The sequence below is a fragment of the Erythrolamprus reginae genome, chromosome 4 (assembly GCF_031021105.1).
Source record: "Erythrolamprus reginae isolate rEryReg1 chromosome 4, rEryReg1.hap1, whole genome shotgun sequence".
NCBI classification, from domain to species: Eukaryota; Metazoa; Chordata; class Lepidosauria; order Squamata; family Dipsadidae; genus Erythrolamprus; species Erythrolamprus reginae.
In genome coordinates, this window is record NC_091953.1 from 1,743,881 (window position 1) to 1,761,150 (window position 17,270).

The 17,270-nt window shown below is 43.3% G+C and overlaps 1 protein-coding gene across 2 annotated transcripts; it reads left to right on the forward strand.

The window, feature by feature from the left end:
* The first annotated feature begins 1,248 nt into the window (after positions 1-1,248).
* On the forward strand, positions 1,249-16,979 carry KCNE3 (potassium voltage-gated channel subfamily E regulatory subunit 3). 2 transcript variants are annotated; one of them, XR_011559078.1, is made up of 3 exons: positions 1,249-1,306; positions 9,431-9,579; positions 15,062-16,979. XR_011559078.1 is itself a non-coding variant. In XM_070751605.1 (3 exons), exon 3 carries the CDS (start codon positions 15,080-15,082, stop codon positions 15,353-15,355), a length of 276 nt encoding a protein of 91 aa, XP_070607706.1. In that variant the 5' UTR covers positions 7,796-8,039; positions 9,431-9,579; positions 15,062-15,079; the 3' UTR covers positions 15,356-16,979. The 2 variants fall into 2 exon arrangements, 1 of the variants encoding a protein (XP_070607706.1); XM_070751605.1 differs by lacking the exon at positions 1,249-1,306 and adding an exon at positions 7,796-8,039.
* The last annotated feature ends 291 nt before the right edge of the window (positions 16,980-17,270 follow it).

The window sequence follows — 17,270 nt, forward strand, 5'->3', positions numbered from 1 at the left end:
CAAACTGATTTGTCTTGACCATCCTGCAGAGGGGTTGCCTGGTCTTCAGCTTTTCCCTCCTGTGGTGAGGGCTGTGGAGCATGGACCTTGCAATCCAATTGTCTTTGGAAAGGCTCCTTCCAAAATCTTTTGGGGGTCCAATTTTGGAGGGGGGCGGCTTGCAATACCTTGCTTTAAATTTCGGCCTTGAAAAGCGCCCCCTGCTGACCTATTTTATTTATGAAACAACACAGGTTAACTCAGCCCCTCACTACAGTACTGTATATCAAAGGATAAAAAAGGATAAATAAAATACTACAAAATCCACAATCCACAGCCTTAGTTGAAAGATGGGAAGTGGGGGGAGTGCAGGGCACCCCTCAAACATACGGCTCAAGCCCCACATTTTTGTGGCTAAGCGAGACTTACAATCAGGGAAGTTTGCAGAACTGCCTGTAGAATGAGGGGAATTTGCTATTGATCTACCCAGCCCCCCCCCCCCCTCCAGGCTGAAAACTTTACTTTGGAGTTAAAAAATAAAGTGCCCGGTCTTTTAAGCTGCCTGGCATAGAATGGAATGGAATGGAATACAATAGAAATTAGAAGAGAAGAGAAATGAGAAATAATGGAATAGAAATTAGAATAGAATGGAATAGAATATAAATTAGTAGGAATTGGAATGGAATAGAAAATAGAATGGAACGGAAGAGAATAGTAATTAGAAAGAATAGAATAAAAAATAGAAAAAATAGAATAAAAAATAGAAAAAATAGAATAAAAATTAGAAAAAATAGAAATTATAAAGAATAGAAATTAGAATAGAATAGAGATTAAAAATAATAGAAAAAATAGAAATGAGAAAGAATAGAATAAATTAGAATAGAATAAAATAGAATAGAAATGAGAAATCATAGAACAGAAATTAAAAAACAGAAATTAGAACAGAATAGAATAAGAATTTACAATAGAATAGAATTCTTTCTTGGCCAAGTGTGACTGGACACACAAGGATTTTTTGTCTTTGGCGCAGATACCAATCCTACCTTGCAGGATTGGCGTGCGCGGCAGCCTCGCAACTCCTGCAGGAACCGCGCAACGCCCAGCCGGTTGCACCATCTGCAACCCGCGCCCGTAGCCCGTTGCTGGCCCATTGCTCCTGGCGCCCGCGGGCACCCCCGCTGCCTGCAGTTCCACACCGGCCCAGCCGGCCCGGGATTGGCGTTCCGCGGACGGAGGCCGGGTCGCCGCTCGCCTCCACGCCCTGCGCTCCGAGGCGGCACTGCGAGGCGCGGCAATCCGGAGAGCGCCGCGGGGCAGAGAGTTGTGAGTAAGTGCGTTGACTTGGGTCGAAGGGAGCGAGGTTGCAAGCCGAGCGAGGGCGCCTCTGGGCACGTGCAGAGCGCCCCTCGCTCGCTTCGTCCCGGGTGTCGGGTTTGCAGCAAAAAACCTGGGTCAGCTGGAAGAACCCGGGTAGCTTTGGGGTCGGGACTTAGGAGTCTGCTGGTCGTGGGAACGCAGCAGCGGGTTGGCTTAGAAGAGGGTTTCTCCACTTTGGGAACTTTGAAGATAAGGGGAAGGGGCGCTCCAGACCCCCAAGGCTGAGGAAACCCTTGAGTTAGAATGAAAGTTGCCCCGGTTGGGAATGCGTGCCTTTAGAAGGTTGTGGGAACCGGGACAGAATCCAGGTAGAGTCTCTTTTGCAAGGCAGACCCCGGGGGAATTTGGTAATTGAAGTCCACCCATCTTAAATCATGCTCCCTAGGGGATTCTGGGAGTTGAGGTCTTTGAGTCTTAAAGTTTGGGGGTCCCTGGTGGCTGGAGGATTCTGGGAGTTGAATTCCTTAAGTCTTAAAGTTTGGGGGTGGTTGAGTGGCTGAGGGATTCTGGGAGTTCAAGTCCTTGAGTCTTAAATTTTAGAGGTCCCTGGTGGCTGGGGAATTCTGGGAGTTGAAGTCCTTAAGTCTTAAAGTTTGGGGACATAGTTCCCTCTAAGCTGAGCAGTGAGCAATCGCTCACTTAAAAATCATCAACTCAGAGTTTTCCAAACCTGCCCAGAAGCCGAGAGGGAAAGAGTGAGAGGGAAGGAGAGAGAGAGGAAGAGAAACAGATAGAAAAAAGAGAGGAAGGAAAAGAGAAAGAAAAAGAATGGGAGTAAGGAAGAGAGAAAGAAAATCAAAATCTAGTTTGAAACTAGCTCAACTATTTAAGTAGCATTTTGATATTGATAGAGTTGCCCTATTATGAACTCACTGTTATAGACACACAGTACAGTATTTTATTTTGAAATTCTCTGAGGCAAAACAGGGTGGGTTTTTTATTTATTTGTTTGTTTGTTTGTTTATTTATTTATTTATTTATTATTTCTGTGCCGCCCAGTCCTGAAGGGACTGCCGCTTAGACACTATACTTTTCCACCACCACCCAAAAAATTAGAGGGAACACTGTTTGGGGGTCCCTAGTGGCTGAGGGATTCTGGGAGTTGAAGTCCTTGAGTCTTAAAGTTTGGGGGTCCCTGGTGGCTGGGGAATTCTGGGAGTTGAAGTCCTTGAGTCTTAAAGTTTGGGGGTCCCTAGTGGCTGAAGGATTCTGGGAGTTGAAGTCCTTGAGTCTTAAAGTTTGGGGGTCCCTAGTGGCTGAGGGATTCTGGGAGTTGAAGTCCTTGAGTCTTAAAGTTTGGGGGTCCCTGGTGGCTGGGGAATTCTGGGAGTCGAAATCCACCCATCTTAAATCATGCTGCCTGGGAGATTCTGGTAGTTGAAGTCTTAAAGTTTGGAGGATTCTGGGAGTTGAAATGAAAGTTGGGAAGCCCTGCCCTAGAAGGTTGTGTGAACCAGGACAGGATGCAGGTAAGAGCTCTTTGCAAGACAGACCCTGGGTGGGCGGATGGGACCAGGTGGGAAAGCTTTGCAATCAGAAATGGACTGACAAATGATTACATCTGGTGTGTATTTGTGGCATAATAATTTAAACACTTCAATGATTCAAGTGTGTATTTATCAAATGGGTGAAAGAGAGTGAAACCTTAAATATTGAGATTTCTGACAAGATTTCTGACCCCAATAAGGTCTGGGTGAAGGACTTTCCACAATTTTATTCTATTTGCAACTGCCATTGCAGAGAGAAATGTCACTTCTAGAGACCTGTTTCTGTACAAGTAGAACTTTGGGATTTTCTTGTTATTTCATCAAAGTGCTGAAATAAAGATGATTTCATCATTAGAAAGAAGAAAAAGGAAAAACACATGGACTGACAACAATGGATTCCCAGCTCAGAGTGAACCATAATTTAAGCATGCTGGCTGGGGGATTCTGGGAGTTGAAGTCCCCAAGTCTTAAAATGTGGAGGTCCCTGGTACCTGGGGGATTCTGACTTCAATACATGCAAACGTTCATTGTTAGCTTGTTTATACACTGCTCAAAAAAATCAAGGGAACACTCAAAGAACCCATCCTAGATCTGAATGAATGAAATATTCTCATTGAATACTTTGTCCTGTACAAAGTTGAACGTGCACAACAGCAGGTGGAATTGATGGTCAATCAGTTTCGTCTCCTAAGTGGACAGTTTGATTTCACAGAAGTTTGATTTACTTGGAGTTATATTGTGTTGTTTAAGTGTTCCCTTCAGTTTTTTTTGAGCAGTATATATTAGTACACCATTTGGTCCAGAATACTTTTTCCCTTGTTTTCCACCTCTAAAATCTTGGTGCGTCTTATTAATATTGATTGTTTCTTCATTGCTTATTTGACCCTTATGACCATCATTAAGTGTTGCACCACATGATTCTTGACAAATCTATATTTTCTTTTATGTACACTGAGAGCATCTGCACCAAGACAAATTCCTTGTGTGTCCAATCACACTTGGCCAATAAAGAATTCTATTCTATTCTATACTCTGAAAAATAGGGTAACCAGTTTAATTCACAACGAGTTCTGGTTGGCTTCCAGAAGTTGTGAATGTTGTATCACTGGAGGTTTTGAAGAAGAGATTGGACAGCCTCCTGTCTGAAATGGTGTACTGTCCCCTACCTGAGCAGGCGGATCAATTAGAACAGTGTTTCCCAACCTTGGCAACTTGAAGATATCCGGACTTCAACTCCCAGAATTCCTCAGCCAGCATTCACTGGCTGGGGAATTCTGGGAGTTGAAGTCCAAATATCTTCAAGTTGCTAAGGATTAGAAGACCTCAAGGTTTCGTCCAACTCTGTCATTCTATGCTCTATGAATTTCATCTCAATTTGTAGCATTGGTCCTTCTGCCCCAACTCCCCATGGATGTGTGGTGGGTGCCAAAAAGGGACAGTTTATTTATTTTTATTGATTGATTGATTGATTTTGTCCAATACACAATGAGGGGTTTAGTGGGTATACACATAGTAAAATACATGATGAAGGTTATAGAGGATATACTCATAGTAAAATATATCTAAGAAAGAATAGAAGAGAAGATATAGGAATGGAAGAAAGGTATAGGAGATATAGGAGAGCAATAGGACAGGGGATGGAAGGCACTCTAGTGCACTTGTACTCGCCCCTTACTGACCTCTTAGGAATCTGGAGAGGTCAATCGTGGATAATCTAAGGGTAAAGTGTTGGGGGTTTGGGGATGACACTATGGAGTCCGGTAATGAGTTCCATGCTTCGACAACTCGGTTCCTGAAGTCATATTTTTTACAGTCAAATTTGGAGCGGTTAATATTAAGTTTAAATCTGTTGTGTGCTCTTGTGTTGTTGTGGTTGAAGCTGAAGTAGTCGCCGACAGGCAGGACGTTGCAGCATATGAACTTGTGGGCAATACTTAGATCTTGTTTAAGGCGTCTTAGTTCTAAACTTTCTAGGCCCAGGATTGAAAGTCTAGTCTCATAGGGTCTTCTATTTTGAGTGGAGGAGTGAAGGGCTCTTCTGGTGAAGTATCTCTGGACATTTTCAAGGGTGTTGATGTCTGAGATGTGACATGGGTTCCAAACGGATGAGCTGTATTCGAGGATGGGTCTGGCGAAAGTTTTGTAAGCTCTGGTAAGTAGTGAGAGATTGCCAGAGCAGAAGCTACGTAGGATTAGGTTTACAACTCTTGAAGCCTTCTTGGCTATGACAGTGTATTGTGTATATGTGCGCGCGTCTGTATTGTATTCTCAATGTTATCAAGAACATTTTGTCTTGAGGTCATCTGCTTTGGGTCCTCCAAAATGAAACAGCATGTGAGCTGAAACAATAGGAGAAAAGGCATTTGATTCATTACTCCATAGTTGGGCCATCAAAGGTTCGGTGTCATTAAAAAACATTAGTATGTTTATAGAAGAAATAACAAAGTTGTGGAAATCAGAATGGGGGGTTGGAGGTGAAAAATATGGGCTTGTCAAAATGCAGAGTGGTATGTCGCCCTTATTTTATTTTTATTTTATTTATTTGTTTTGTCAAGTACATATTGGTGGTATACAAAGATATAACAATGTTTATATACATGATACTAGTAAGAGAGAAACATTAGGACAGGGGACGGAAGGCACACTGCAGGCCCCTTACTGACCTCTGAGGAATCAGGAGAGGTCAACAGTGGTCAGTCTAAGGATAACGTTTTGGGGGTTCGGTGATGATACTACAGAGTCAGGGAGTGAGTTCCAGGCATCAACTACTCGGTTACTAAAGTCGTATTTTCTGCAGTCTAGTTTAGAGCGGTTTACATTACGTTTGTATCTGTTTTGTGCTCGTGTGTTGTTATGGTTGAAGCTGAAGTAGTTGTTGACAGAAAGGACGTTGTAGCAGATGATTTTATGGACTATGCTTAGATCGTGCTTAAGGTGACGTACTTCTAACTTTCTAAACCTAGAATTGTAAGTTGTGTTTAAGGCAACGTAGTTCTAAGCTTTCTAAACCCAGGATTGTAAGCCTAGTTGTGTAGGGTATTCTGTTGCGAGTGGAGGAGTGGAGGCATCTTCTCATAAAGTATCTCTGGACGTTTTCTAGAGTGTTTATGTCCAAAATGCCATGTGGGTTCCAGACAGATGAGCTGTATTCGAGGATTGGTCTGGCGAAAGTTTTGTATGCTATGGTTAGTAGTGTGAGATTACCAGAGCAGAAGCTACGTAGGATTAGTAGGTTAACAACTCTCGAAGCCTCTTTGGCGATATTGTTGCAGGGGCTTTGGCACTTAGGTCATTTCACATGAGTACTCCAAGGTCTTTGACGGAGTGAGGGTTGTCTGAAAGGTCTTGTTTGTTCAACTTGTATTTGGTGTTCTGATTCTTTTTGCCAATGTGTAGGACAGATTGTGTCAACCATGTGTCAACCCCTAACCCCAACATTTCTCCCTTAGACTCTCCATGATTGACCTCTCCAGGTTCCTAAGAGGCCAGTAAGGGGCGTACATAAGTGCACTGGTGTGCCTTTCGTCCCCTGTCCAATTGTCTTTCCTTTATCTCATATATCATATATATTTTCTTCCTTTCATATATCCTCTCCTCTAAGTTAACTTTTACCCTCTGTCTATTTTTCTTCCTATGTATTTGTGTATTGGACAAATGAATAAATAAAAAATAAATAAAAAATAAATAGAGCATTTTTTGGTTGAGATTTGGAGTTGTTTGATCATTCAGACACAAAGTCAAGGTCTTTTTGGAGAGTAGCTGTGTTATCAGTGGTGAAAGGTTTTTCATCATCAGCTCTGTGTAAGTTACCTGACATTTTAAAAACTTACCAGTATGCCTGAACCGGTAGTATGAGCCAAGGTAGTGTAGTAGTAAGAGTGCAATAGTGCAGGCTATTTCAGCTGACTGCTAGCTGCAGTTTGGCGGATCAAATCTCACTAGGTGCAAGGTCAACTCAGCCTTCCTTCCTTCCGAGGTGGGTCAAGTGAGGACCCAGATTGTTGGGGGCAAGAGGCTGACTCTGTAAACCGCTTAGAGAGGGCTGTAAAGCACTATGAAGCGGTATATTATAAGTCTAAAGTGCTAACTACTATTTTACCCCTGAGGCAAGCTATTCTCCCAAAAGTTGAGTTTCTGCAAGATCAGTGACCTTGTTCATTGCTTGGTTAAATATCCAAGTGAAGATTATTACAATATTTCATCCAGTTTTGATCAGGATGATGTAGCAATGATGTTGAGACTCTAGAAAAAGTGCAGAGAAGAGCAACAAAGAGGATTAAGGGACTGGAGGCTAAAACATATGAAGAACGGTTGCAGGAACTGGGCATGGCTAGTTTAATGAAAAGAAGGACCAGGGGAGACACGATAGGAGTCTTCCAGTATCTCAGGAGTTGCCACAAAGAAGAGGGAGTCAAGCTATTCTCCAAAGTGAAAGAAAGAAAGAAAGAAAGAAAGAAAGAAAGAAAGAAAGAAAGAAAGAAAGAAAAGGACCAGGGGAGTTGTGATAGCAGTCTTCCAATATCTCAGGGGTTGCCACAAAGAAGAGGGAGTCAGGCCATTGTCCAAAGCACCTGAGGGTAGAACAAGAAGAAATGGGTGGAAACTAAATAAAGGGAGAAGCAATTTAGAGCTTAAGGAGAAATTTCCTGACAATTAAAACAATAAATCAGTGGAACAGTTGCCTCCAAAAGTTGGGAATGCTCCAACACTGGAAGTTTTTAAGAAGATGTTGGATAACCCTCTGTCTGAACTAGTGTAGGGTCTCCTGCCTAAGCAGGGGGTTGGACTAGAAGACCTCCAAGGTCCCTTCCTGCGCTCTGTTGTTTCAAGATACTCAAGAATTACCACCATTGCAGAAAGGAGAGTTGTGTTCCTCGAGGCTAGCCAGAAATCAGGCGGCGTCCTGGCAGAAGTGACTAAACCCTTTTTCCAAAGAGGGAGTGAGAAGCTTTGCCAGGAGAAAGTGTTTGTTGTTGCGTGATCCCATGATCTGGTCTTGCAGAGCATTCAACCAGAATTCGCTCGGAGGGCGGATCTCGGTTTGTCTGCAAGATAAAAGGCTCCCTGACTCTCTGCTTTTCACTTATTTTGCACAGGGCTGCAAAACAGCTTCTGCGTTTGGGTGTCACATACCCGTAGTAGGGACGATTTTTGCACGAGGAGCAGCACACAAAGAGTCCTCGACATACAACATGCGTAAGTCCGGGCTGTAATTTCCATCGCTAAGCAAAGGCGTTTTGCTCAGTGAGTCGTGCTGATTAGTGTGAGATTATTATTATTATTATTATTATTATTATTATTATTATTATTGTTATTAGGGTTTTTTTTGTTCAACAAATCACTGCAGTTGTTGAGGGACGACGGAAAACGAGCAGGTGTGTGTGTGTGTGTGTGTGTGTGTTTGCGTTGAATTGCACAAAAGAGCTCTTGACTCTTGCAGCCATCAGGAAGTGGGCAGGAGAACTGAAAGTTAAGATCTATAACTGGTCGGACTGGTTTTTTCAGGGTTTGGGGATTTTTTGTAATAAGAGCTTCGTTCTAGACTTTGCTACTCGGGAAATAAATAAAAAAAATACTACGCGGTTAATTGCATCTTAATGCCCACTCTGAGCCTTTCAGCCTGCAAAATGTACAACTGTAGAACTGTAGAATTCTTTCTTGGCCAAGTGTGATTGGACACACAAGGAATTTGTCTTGGTGCACATGCGCTCAGCGTACATAAAAGAAAATATAGATTTGTCAAGAATCCTGTGGTTGAATGCAACGGGACGTCATAGAAACATAGAAGATTGACGGCAGAAAAAGACCTCCTGGTCCATCTCGTCTGCCCTTATACTATTCCCTGTATTTTATCTGAGGATGGATCTATGTTTATCCCAGGCAGGTTTAAATTCAGTTCCTGTGGATTGACCAACCACGCCTGCTGGAAGTTTGTTCCAAGCCTCTACTACTCTTTCAGTCAAATAATATTTTCTCCCGTTACTACTGATCGTTCCCACAACTGACCTCAGACTGTGCCCCCTCGTTCTTGGGTTCACTTTCCTATTAAAAACACTTCCCATTAGTAACCATGCAAAGGAATTCCATCCCTTTGAACCAAAGTAACCATTCCTTCGGTTCAAAGGAAGGCTTATCCTTCTGTTGTTGTGACCGATCCTGCCCAGTTGTGCAAATTTACGCCCGGCGATCCATCAATCAACTTTTCTTCTGTTGCTGGCAGGGACCTTAAGGGTTCCCACCGACCTTAACCTGCCTGGCATGCATTATATAATATACTGCTCAAAACAACACAATATAACTCCAAATAAATCAAACTTCTGTGAAATCAAACTGTCCACATGGGAAGCAACACTGATTGACCATCAATTTCACCTGCTGTTGTGTGCATTCCACTTTGTACAGAACAAAGTATTCAAGGAGAATATTCCATCCATTCAGATCTAAGATGGGTTCTTTGAGGGTTCCCTTTATTTTGGGGGGCAGTATAAGGCTAATCTCTTCAAAGGGAGGAAAAAAATAAATGATCTTTATTGAATATATACATTGAAAAAATTGTCTTTCTGTGTCTTGTTTGTCTTTCTTAACAGAGAAATCAAATAACAAGAGTTGAAAGGGACCTTGGAGGTCTTCTAGTCCAACCCCCTGCTCTGAAAAAGACCCTGTATCATTCCAGACAAATTGATGTCTGGTCTCTTCTTAAAAACGTCCAGTGTTGGAGCATTCATAACCTCTGGAGGCAAGTAGTTCCACTGCTTAATTGTCCTTGCTGTTAGAAAGTTTCTCCTAAGTTCTCGGTTGCTTCTCTCCTTGTTTAATTTCCACCCTTTGCTTCTTGTTCTACCCCCAGGGGCTTTGGGGAATAGCAAAACGACCTGTTTGTGCATTCAATAGATTGGGATTTCCTTGGAAATTTGTCACGTGGATTAAGATATTACCGTATCTTTCGGAGTATATGAGACGCACCTAGATTTTTGGGGAGGGGGGGGGGCAAGGAAAAAAGTAGTATTGTGAACCAAATGCTGTAGTAATATATTACTTTATATTATTTTATTTAATTGTTTAATTATTTATTATTTCAGTAGTGTAGCAATTGATTGATTGATTGATTGATTGATTGATTGGATTTGTATGCCGCCTCTCTCCGCAGACTCGGGGCGGCTAACAACAGCAATAAAACAGTATACAGTATAACAAAATCCAATACTAAAAACAGTTAAAAACCCATTATATAAAAACCAATCATACCTACAGACATACCATGCATAAAATTGTAAAGGCCTAGGGGGAAAGTATATCTCAGTTCCCCCATGCCTGGCGGCAGAGGTGGGTTTTAAGCAGCTTTCGAAAGGCAAGGAGGGTGGGGGCAATTCTAATCTCTGGGGGGAGTTGGTTCCAGAGGGCTGGGGCCGCCACAGAGAAGGCTCTTCCTCTGGGTCCCGCCAAGCGACATTGTTTGGTTGACGGGACCCGGAGAAGACCCACTCTGTGGGACCTAACTGGTCACTGGGATTCGTGCAGCAGAAGGCGGTCCCTGAGATAATCTGGTCCGGTGCCATGAAGGGCTTTATAGGTCATAACCAACACTTTGAATTGTGACTGGAAACTGATCAGCAACCAATGCAGACTGTGGAGTGTTGGTGTAACATGGGCATATTTGGGAAAGCCCATAATTGCTCTCGCAGCTGCATTCTGCACGACCTGAAGTTTCCGAACACTTTTCAAAGGTAGCCCCATGTAGAGAGTGTTACAGTAGTTGAGCCTCGAGGTGATGAGGGCATGAGTGACTGTGAGCAGTGACTCCTGGCCCAAATATGGCCGCAACTGTTGCACCAGGCGAACCTGGGCAAACGCCCCCCTCGCCACAGCTGAAAGGTGTTTCTCTAATATGAGCTGTGGATCGAGGAGGACGCCCAAGTTGCGAACCCTCTCTGAGGGGGTCAATGATTCTCCCCCCAGGGTAATGGACGGGCAGATGGAATTGTCCTTGGGAGGCAAGACCCACAGCCACTCCGTCTTGTCTGGGTTGAGTTTGAGCTTGTTGACACTCATCCAGGCCCCAACAGCCTCCAGGCACCGGCACATCACTTCCACTGCTTCGTTTAATAAAAACCTGGTGTAGCAGAATACTTTTTACAACCCTGTACACTTTTTTACAAACTTCAAACTTGACAGCTTTAAGACTTGTGGAATTCCTCCTCTAGACATGCTAACTCAGGAATGAGTGTTGAAGTCCACAAATCTTAAACTTGCCAAGTTTGAATATCCTTGAACCCCTAACCCAGGGGTCCTCAAACGTGACAGCTTTAAGACTAGTGGACTTCAACTCCAGAATTCCTCCTCCAGTCATCCTAGATGGGGTATTTAGGAGGCATCCTAGGTTCTAAGAACTGGTCTGAACTGGGAGTAACCCACCGCTGTAGGAGACCCTATACTACTTCAGACAAGTGACTGTCCAGTCCATCTTAAAAACCTCTACTGTTGGAGCAGACACAACTTCTGGTGGCAAACTGTTACACTGGTTAATTGTCCTTAATCCTCTTTGTCGCTCTTCTCTGCACTCTTTCTAGAGTCTCAACATCCTAGAAACATAGAAACATAGAAGTCTGACGGCAGAAAAAGACCTCATGGTCCATCTAGTCTGCCCTTATACTATTTTCTGTATTTTATCTTAGGATGGATCTATGTTTATCCCAGGCATGTTTAAATTCAGTTACTGTGGATTTATCTACCACATCTGCTGGAAGTTTGTTTTTTTGCATTGTGGCGACCAAAACTGAATGCAGGATTCCAGATGTGATCTTCGTGTGGGTAGGGTCACCCACTCCGTCCATGTTCAAGCTAGTTCTTGACTTACATTGAAAAGCATCTTATACGCGTATTGGATTCTGTTTTCCTGCCTTCTCCAAGGGCCACTCCTTTTTTCTTCTTTTCTTAATCTCAAGATCAAAGTCTTCCCACCTCCACCTTCCCGCAGATCCGGTTCCTCTTGACCCAACTCCTCTCTTTCCCACTTATCTTAGTAACCTGAGAGCTGATAACAGCCATACCTGGCCTCCAGGTGTGTGTTTGGAGAATCGGCCCCATCCTGCCGGGCATTTGGAGTTTTAAGGCTGCAGGGTGTTTTTTTTCCTCTCTTAGTGTGTTTCTCAAACTTAGTCCCGATTTTGATTTTAGCATTTAGATTTATATGCCGCTTCCTAGTATTTTTCCAGCCCTCGCTAAGCGGTTTACAAAATCATCCCCTCTTGCCCCCAACAATCTGGGTCCTCATTTGACCCCCCTCAGAAGGGGGAAAGCCTGAGTCAACCTGGAGCCGGTGGTGAGATTTGAACTGGAGATTTACCCTGGCGTGGGAAGGGAATAAAGATTTTGTCAGGATTAGTACTGTCCTGAGATAATATTCCATTCACAAATGAAAAGCTGTCTTTATGCAAAGTGGAAAGACTGCTGAGTCACCCTGATTGGTTTAGAATTGTATAAACAGTAATGCACCTTTGCCTAGGGGTGGCCAGTGGTTAGTTTTGGGTGGTTCGTTGTGGTTAGTGGTCTGGAGTTAGTGGTGGTATTGTATAGTAAGATAACATTGTGTTCTGTACGTAGAAAATAGAGAATATAATTTTGATACAAAGAAGAGTAAAACTTAGAAACATAGAAACATAGAAACATAGAAGACTGACGGCAGAAAAAGACCTCATGGTCCATCTAGTCTGCCCTTATACTATTTTCTGTATTTTATCTTAGGATGGATATATGTTTATCCCAGGCATGTTTAACTTCTTCAAAACAATTCTTGCTGCATTGTCTTCCAGTTCCTGGTAATTTTTCTGTGCCTAACCAGTAAGTTTCCGAACACAACTCTGACAGATTTTGCAATATCCATCCCCCAAGAGTGGGGAGTTTGCAGTATCCTTCCCCTGGAGTGGGGAGGATAATGGAGATTTGTCTGTCCGTCCGTCGGTCTGTCCATCCATCCATCCATCCATCCATCCATCCATCCATCCATCCATCCATCCATCCATCTACAGAGTCTACGGAGAGGGGCGGCATACAAATCTAATAAATAATAATAATATGATGGGCCGGAGTGGCGCAGCAGGTAGAGTGCTGTACTGCAGGCCACTGAAGCTGACTTGTAGATCTGAAGGTCAGCGGTTCAAATCTCATCACCGGCTCAAGGTTGACTCAGCCTTCCATCCTTCCGAGGTGGGTCAAATGAGGACCCGGATTGTGGGGACAAGAGGCTGGCTCTGTTATAAATTGCTATTGCTAACATGTTGTAGGCCTCCTTGAGTCTAAGGAGAAGGGCAGCATAAAAATGAAATAAATATCTATCTATCCATCCATCCATCCATCCATCCATCCATCCATCCATCTACCCCTCAGTTGGGGGGCATCCTCGGGCAGGTGGTCTTCAACCTTGGCAATTTTAAACCTGGCAGGCTTCAACTCCCATAATTCCCAGCCAGCAAGGGAATTCTGGGAGTTGAAGTCCACCAGGCTTAAAAGTTTCGCCAGTTGGAGCCACCTGCCCTAAAGGAGACCTTGGGCTGTCAAATTTTTTACTGCCACACTGTGGGCATGGCTTATTTTGTGGGTGTGGCTTGATAGTCATGTGACAGTGTAGGAGTGGCTTGCCGACCATGTGACCAGGTGGGAGTCGCTTGACAATCATGCAACTGGAGGAGGTAGCTCAAAGGTCATGTGACTGGGGGGGAGTGGCTCACCGACCAAGATATATATATAAATCCGATTAATAAATCCAATAAATATATAAATCCAAATAAATAAATAAATGAGTTTCCAAATAGGTGCTTGGACTCTTTTTCAGTTGGTTAAGTCCCATTATTTGAACAGCCACAAAAAAGGAGAAATGATTGACAGCATTCTTGGTTGAGGAGCACAGTGACATTTTAAGGTTTTGCACGGAACTCACAAGGTTCTGTATGATAACAGATCAGGCAAGTAGCTCAATTTTCGTTCGTTGCTATCAAAGTTCAGCTGTGGATTATGGTTAGGATTAAAGCGTTTATGGGTAAAATGCTATTTAATTATTTCCTACTTTACAAGTAATGAAGGATCATACTAAGGTCCTAGAGAAGGAAGGACAATCAAAAGGACTATTAAGTATTCAATGAATAGTGCATAAACCTACTACCCTCACTGCATCCCACCCCCATGGGGGCAGCAGCCCACTTACGGTCTCATCTACGTCCAGGTTCACTGCAGAGGAAGGGGGTCTTTCCTCCTCAAATTCTCACCAGGGAGGCAGTTCTGTTCTCCGGGAAGGATGCAGGATATCCAGAATTTCATAGAAACATAGAAGTCTGACGGCAGAAAAAGACCTTGTGGTCCATCTACTCTGCCCTTGTACTATTTCCTGTATTTTGTCTTAGGGTGGATCTATGTTTATCCCAGGCATGTTTTAAATTCCGTTACTGTGGATTGACCAATCACATCTGCTGGAAGTTTGTTCCAAGCATCTACTCCTCTTTCAGTCAAATAATAATTTCTCATGTTGCTTCTGATCTTTCCCCCAACTGACCTCAGATTGTGTCCCCTTGTTCTTGTGTTCACTTTCCTATTAAAAACACTTCCCTCCTGAACCTTATTGAACCCTTTAACATATTTAAATGTTTCCATCATGTCCCCCCCCTTTTCCTTCTGTCCTCCAGACTTACAGATTGAGTTCATGAAGTCTTTCTTGATCAGTTTGTTTGTTTGTTTGTTTGTTTATTTATTTATTTATGCTGAAGACCTTCCACCCTTTTTGTCGTCCATCTTCAGACCTGTTCAATTTGATCAATATCTTTTTGTAGGTGAGGTCTCCAGAACTGGACACAGTATTATTCCAAATGGGGTCTCACCAGCGCTCTATACAGTGGGATCACAATCTCCCTCTTCCTGCTTGTGATACCTCTAGCTATGCAGCCAAGCATTCTATTTGCTTTCCCTACCACCTGACCTGTTCATCATTTTTAAGACTGTCAGAAATCACGACCCCTAAATCCTTCTCTTCTGAAGTTTTTGCTAACACAGAACTGCCAATACAATACTCAGATTGAGGATTCCTTTTGCCCAAGTGCATTATTTTACATTTGGAAACATTAAACTGCAGTTTCCATTGCTTTGACCACTTATCTAGTAAAGCTAAATCATTTGCCATATTACAGACGCCTCCAGGAATATCAACCCTATTTCCTTCTGTTTTGCTCTACCAGCATTGGCCCAAGACCAGGATGGCCTTTAACCAAACCGAGATCTGGTTCCAGAAGCTGGACGGGATGTTGAGGCTCTTCAACATTACCTTATCTCGTGTGGAGCCGTGTCTGAGACTGGAGAAGACTGACCAGAAAGGAAAAGACACCAACGCCTACATATATATTGTTTTTATTATGCTCCTCTTTGCCCTGACGGTGGGCAGTCTCATCCTGAGCTACACCAGATCCCGAGAGGCGGACAAGGCCAACGATCCCTACCACATGTACATCAAGAACCGGGTGACCATGATTTGAAGGAGGGAACAAGAAGTAATCCCCGCGGGCTCTTTTGATCAGCGAGGAAAAATGCACCGAGTCTTGAACTCAGCACTAGAGGAACATCTGTGTTTTGAGGAACGGAGGGGGGAGGAATTAAAATCTGGGGGGGGGATTAAAGCAGGGTCTGCAAAGAAGCCACAGGGGCTATCGTTGCCTGCCTTAAATGGCCCATTTATAAAGTTTTGTAAAGTGATTTTTAAATTTTTTTTCCTAATGGTAAACTTTATCAATCTGCCTCTTCCTATCAATAAACGAGATGAAAGGAAAGACTTCATGGACTCAATCTGTAGAGTCTGGAGGACAGAAGGAAAAGGGGGGACATGATCAAAACATTTAAATATGTTACAGGGTTAAATAAGGTCCAGGAGGGAAGTGTTAGGAAATTGTACACAAGAACAAGGGGACACAATCTGAAGTTAGTTGGGGGAAAGATCAGAAGCAACGTGAGAAAATATTATTTTACTGAAAGAGTAGTAGATCCTTGGAACAAACTTCCAGCAGACGTGGTTGGTAAATCCAAAGTCACTGAATGTAAACATGCCTGGGATAAACACAGATCCATCCTAAGATAAAATACAAAAATAGTATAAGGGCAGACTAGATGGATCATGAGGTCTTTTTCTGCCGTCAGTCTTCTATGTTTCTATGTTTCTATGAATGGCAGGAAGGATTCAGGATATTTATTTATTGATCTGTTTGGAATGGGATGGAATGGGATGGGAAGAAAAGTCACCTATGAACTACGCCCGACCAGTCATGTGACCATGAAGCCACGCCCACAAATAAGCCACGCCCACAGAACCCACCCCTGCCCACCGTCATATATAGGTAGCCCTCAATTTACGACAATGGAGAGCCCAAAATTTCTGGTGCTGAGCCAGATGGTTGTTAAGTGAGTCTTGCCTCATTTTACACGATGGCAACCACAACATTAACGACTGAGGTTCTATCGTGTGGAAATAGCCTCATTGAGGTCGAAACACAGAAGAGTTTATTACTAGTAGTCCTCGAATTATGACCGCAATGGAGCCCCAAAATTTCTGTTCTGAGCCAGATGGTTGGTGTTGTGGTTGGCTCTGGCCCAGCTCCTGCCCCAAGGAATGTGGAGGTAGATGTGGGGGAAACATCCACACGCCACAGGCCTGTTTTGCTCCCGATAGAATCTACCGATGAAGGCTCCTCTGACAAAGGAAGCGTGAGTGACAGGGAAGAGGGGAATTTGGCAGACAGCCCAGGAGGAGATCAATCATCCTTGATGCATAGGAGAGAACAACTGAAGGATTATTACAGGAAATAAGTGAGGCCACCTGTGGTTGGGTGGGGCTGCTGTAATTAGTGCTACAGATAAAAAGAGCAGCGTGCTGATGTAGCCTCGTGGAAGTTTATCTGATTCATCGTTTCGTCAAGATCGTGGTTTTGCTGTTTCCCTGTTCAAGACTGTGTGTGGACTTTCTGGACTTTGGAATTGGACTCAATTTCCCAGTTATTGGGTGAGAAATTGGATTGCATTTAACCTGTGCCTTATGTGTACCAGAAAATGTCAATTTAAAAAGGGAGTTTTTTCTGCTTTTCTGTTGATAAAGACTTTTGGTTTTCCTTCTATCGTGTGGTGTGTGTCTTTTTGGACCAATTGCAGTTGGGCAGTTGGGACACGCCGGCAAAACAGTTGTTAACTTGAATTTTGCTTCATTTTACGACCTTACTTGTCACAAGGAAATCACTGCAATTCTTAACAAGAGTCATTAAGCTATTCTGTCTACCCCACCAATTTTGTTTGTCTGTCACTCACAAAGGGGGATCACGTGATCCACCCGGCAACAGTCGTATGTATGAGTCAGTTGCGACCGTCGTAAGTATGAGTCGGCTCTCTGAATTTTGGTTATGTGACCCT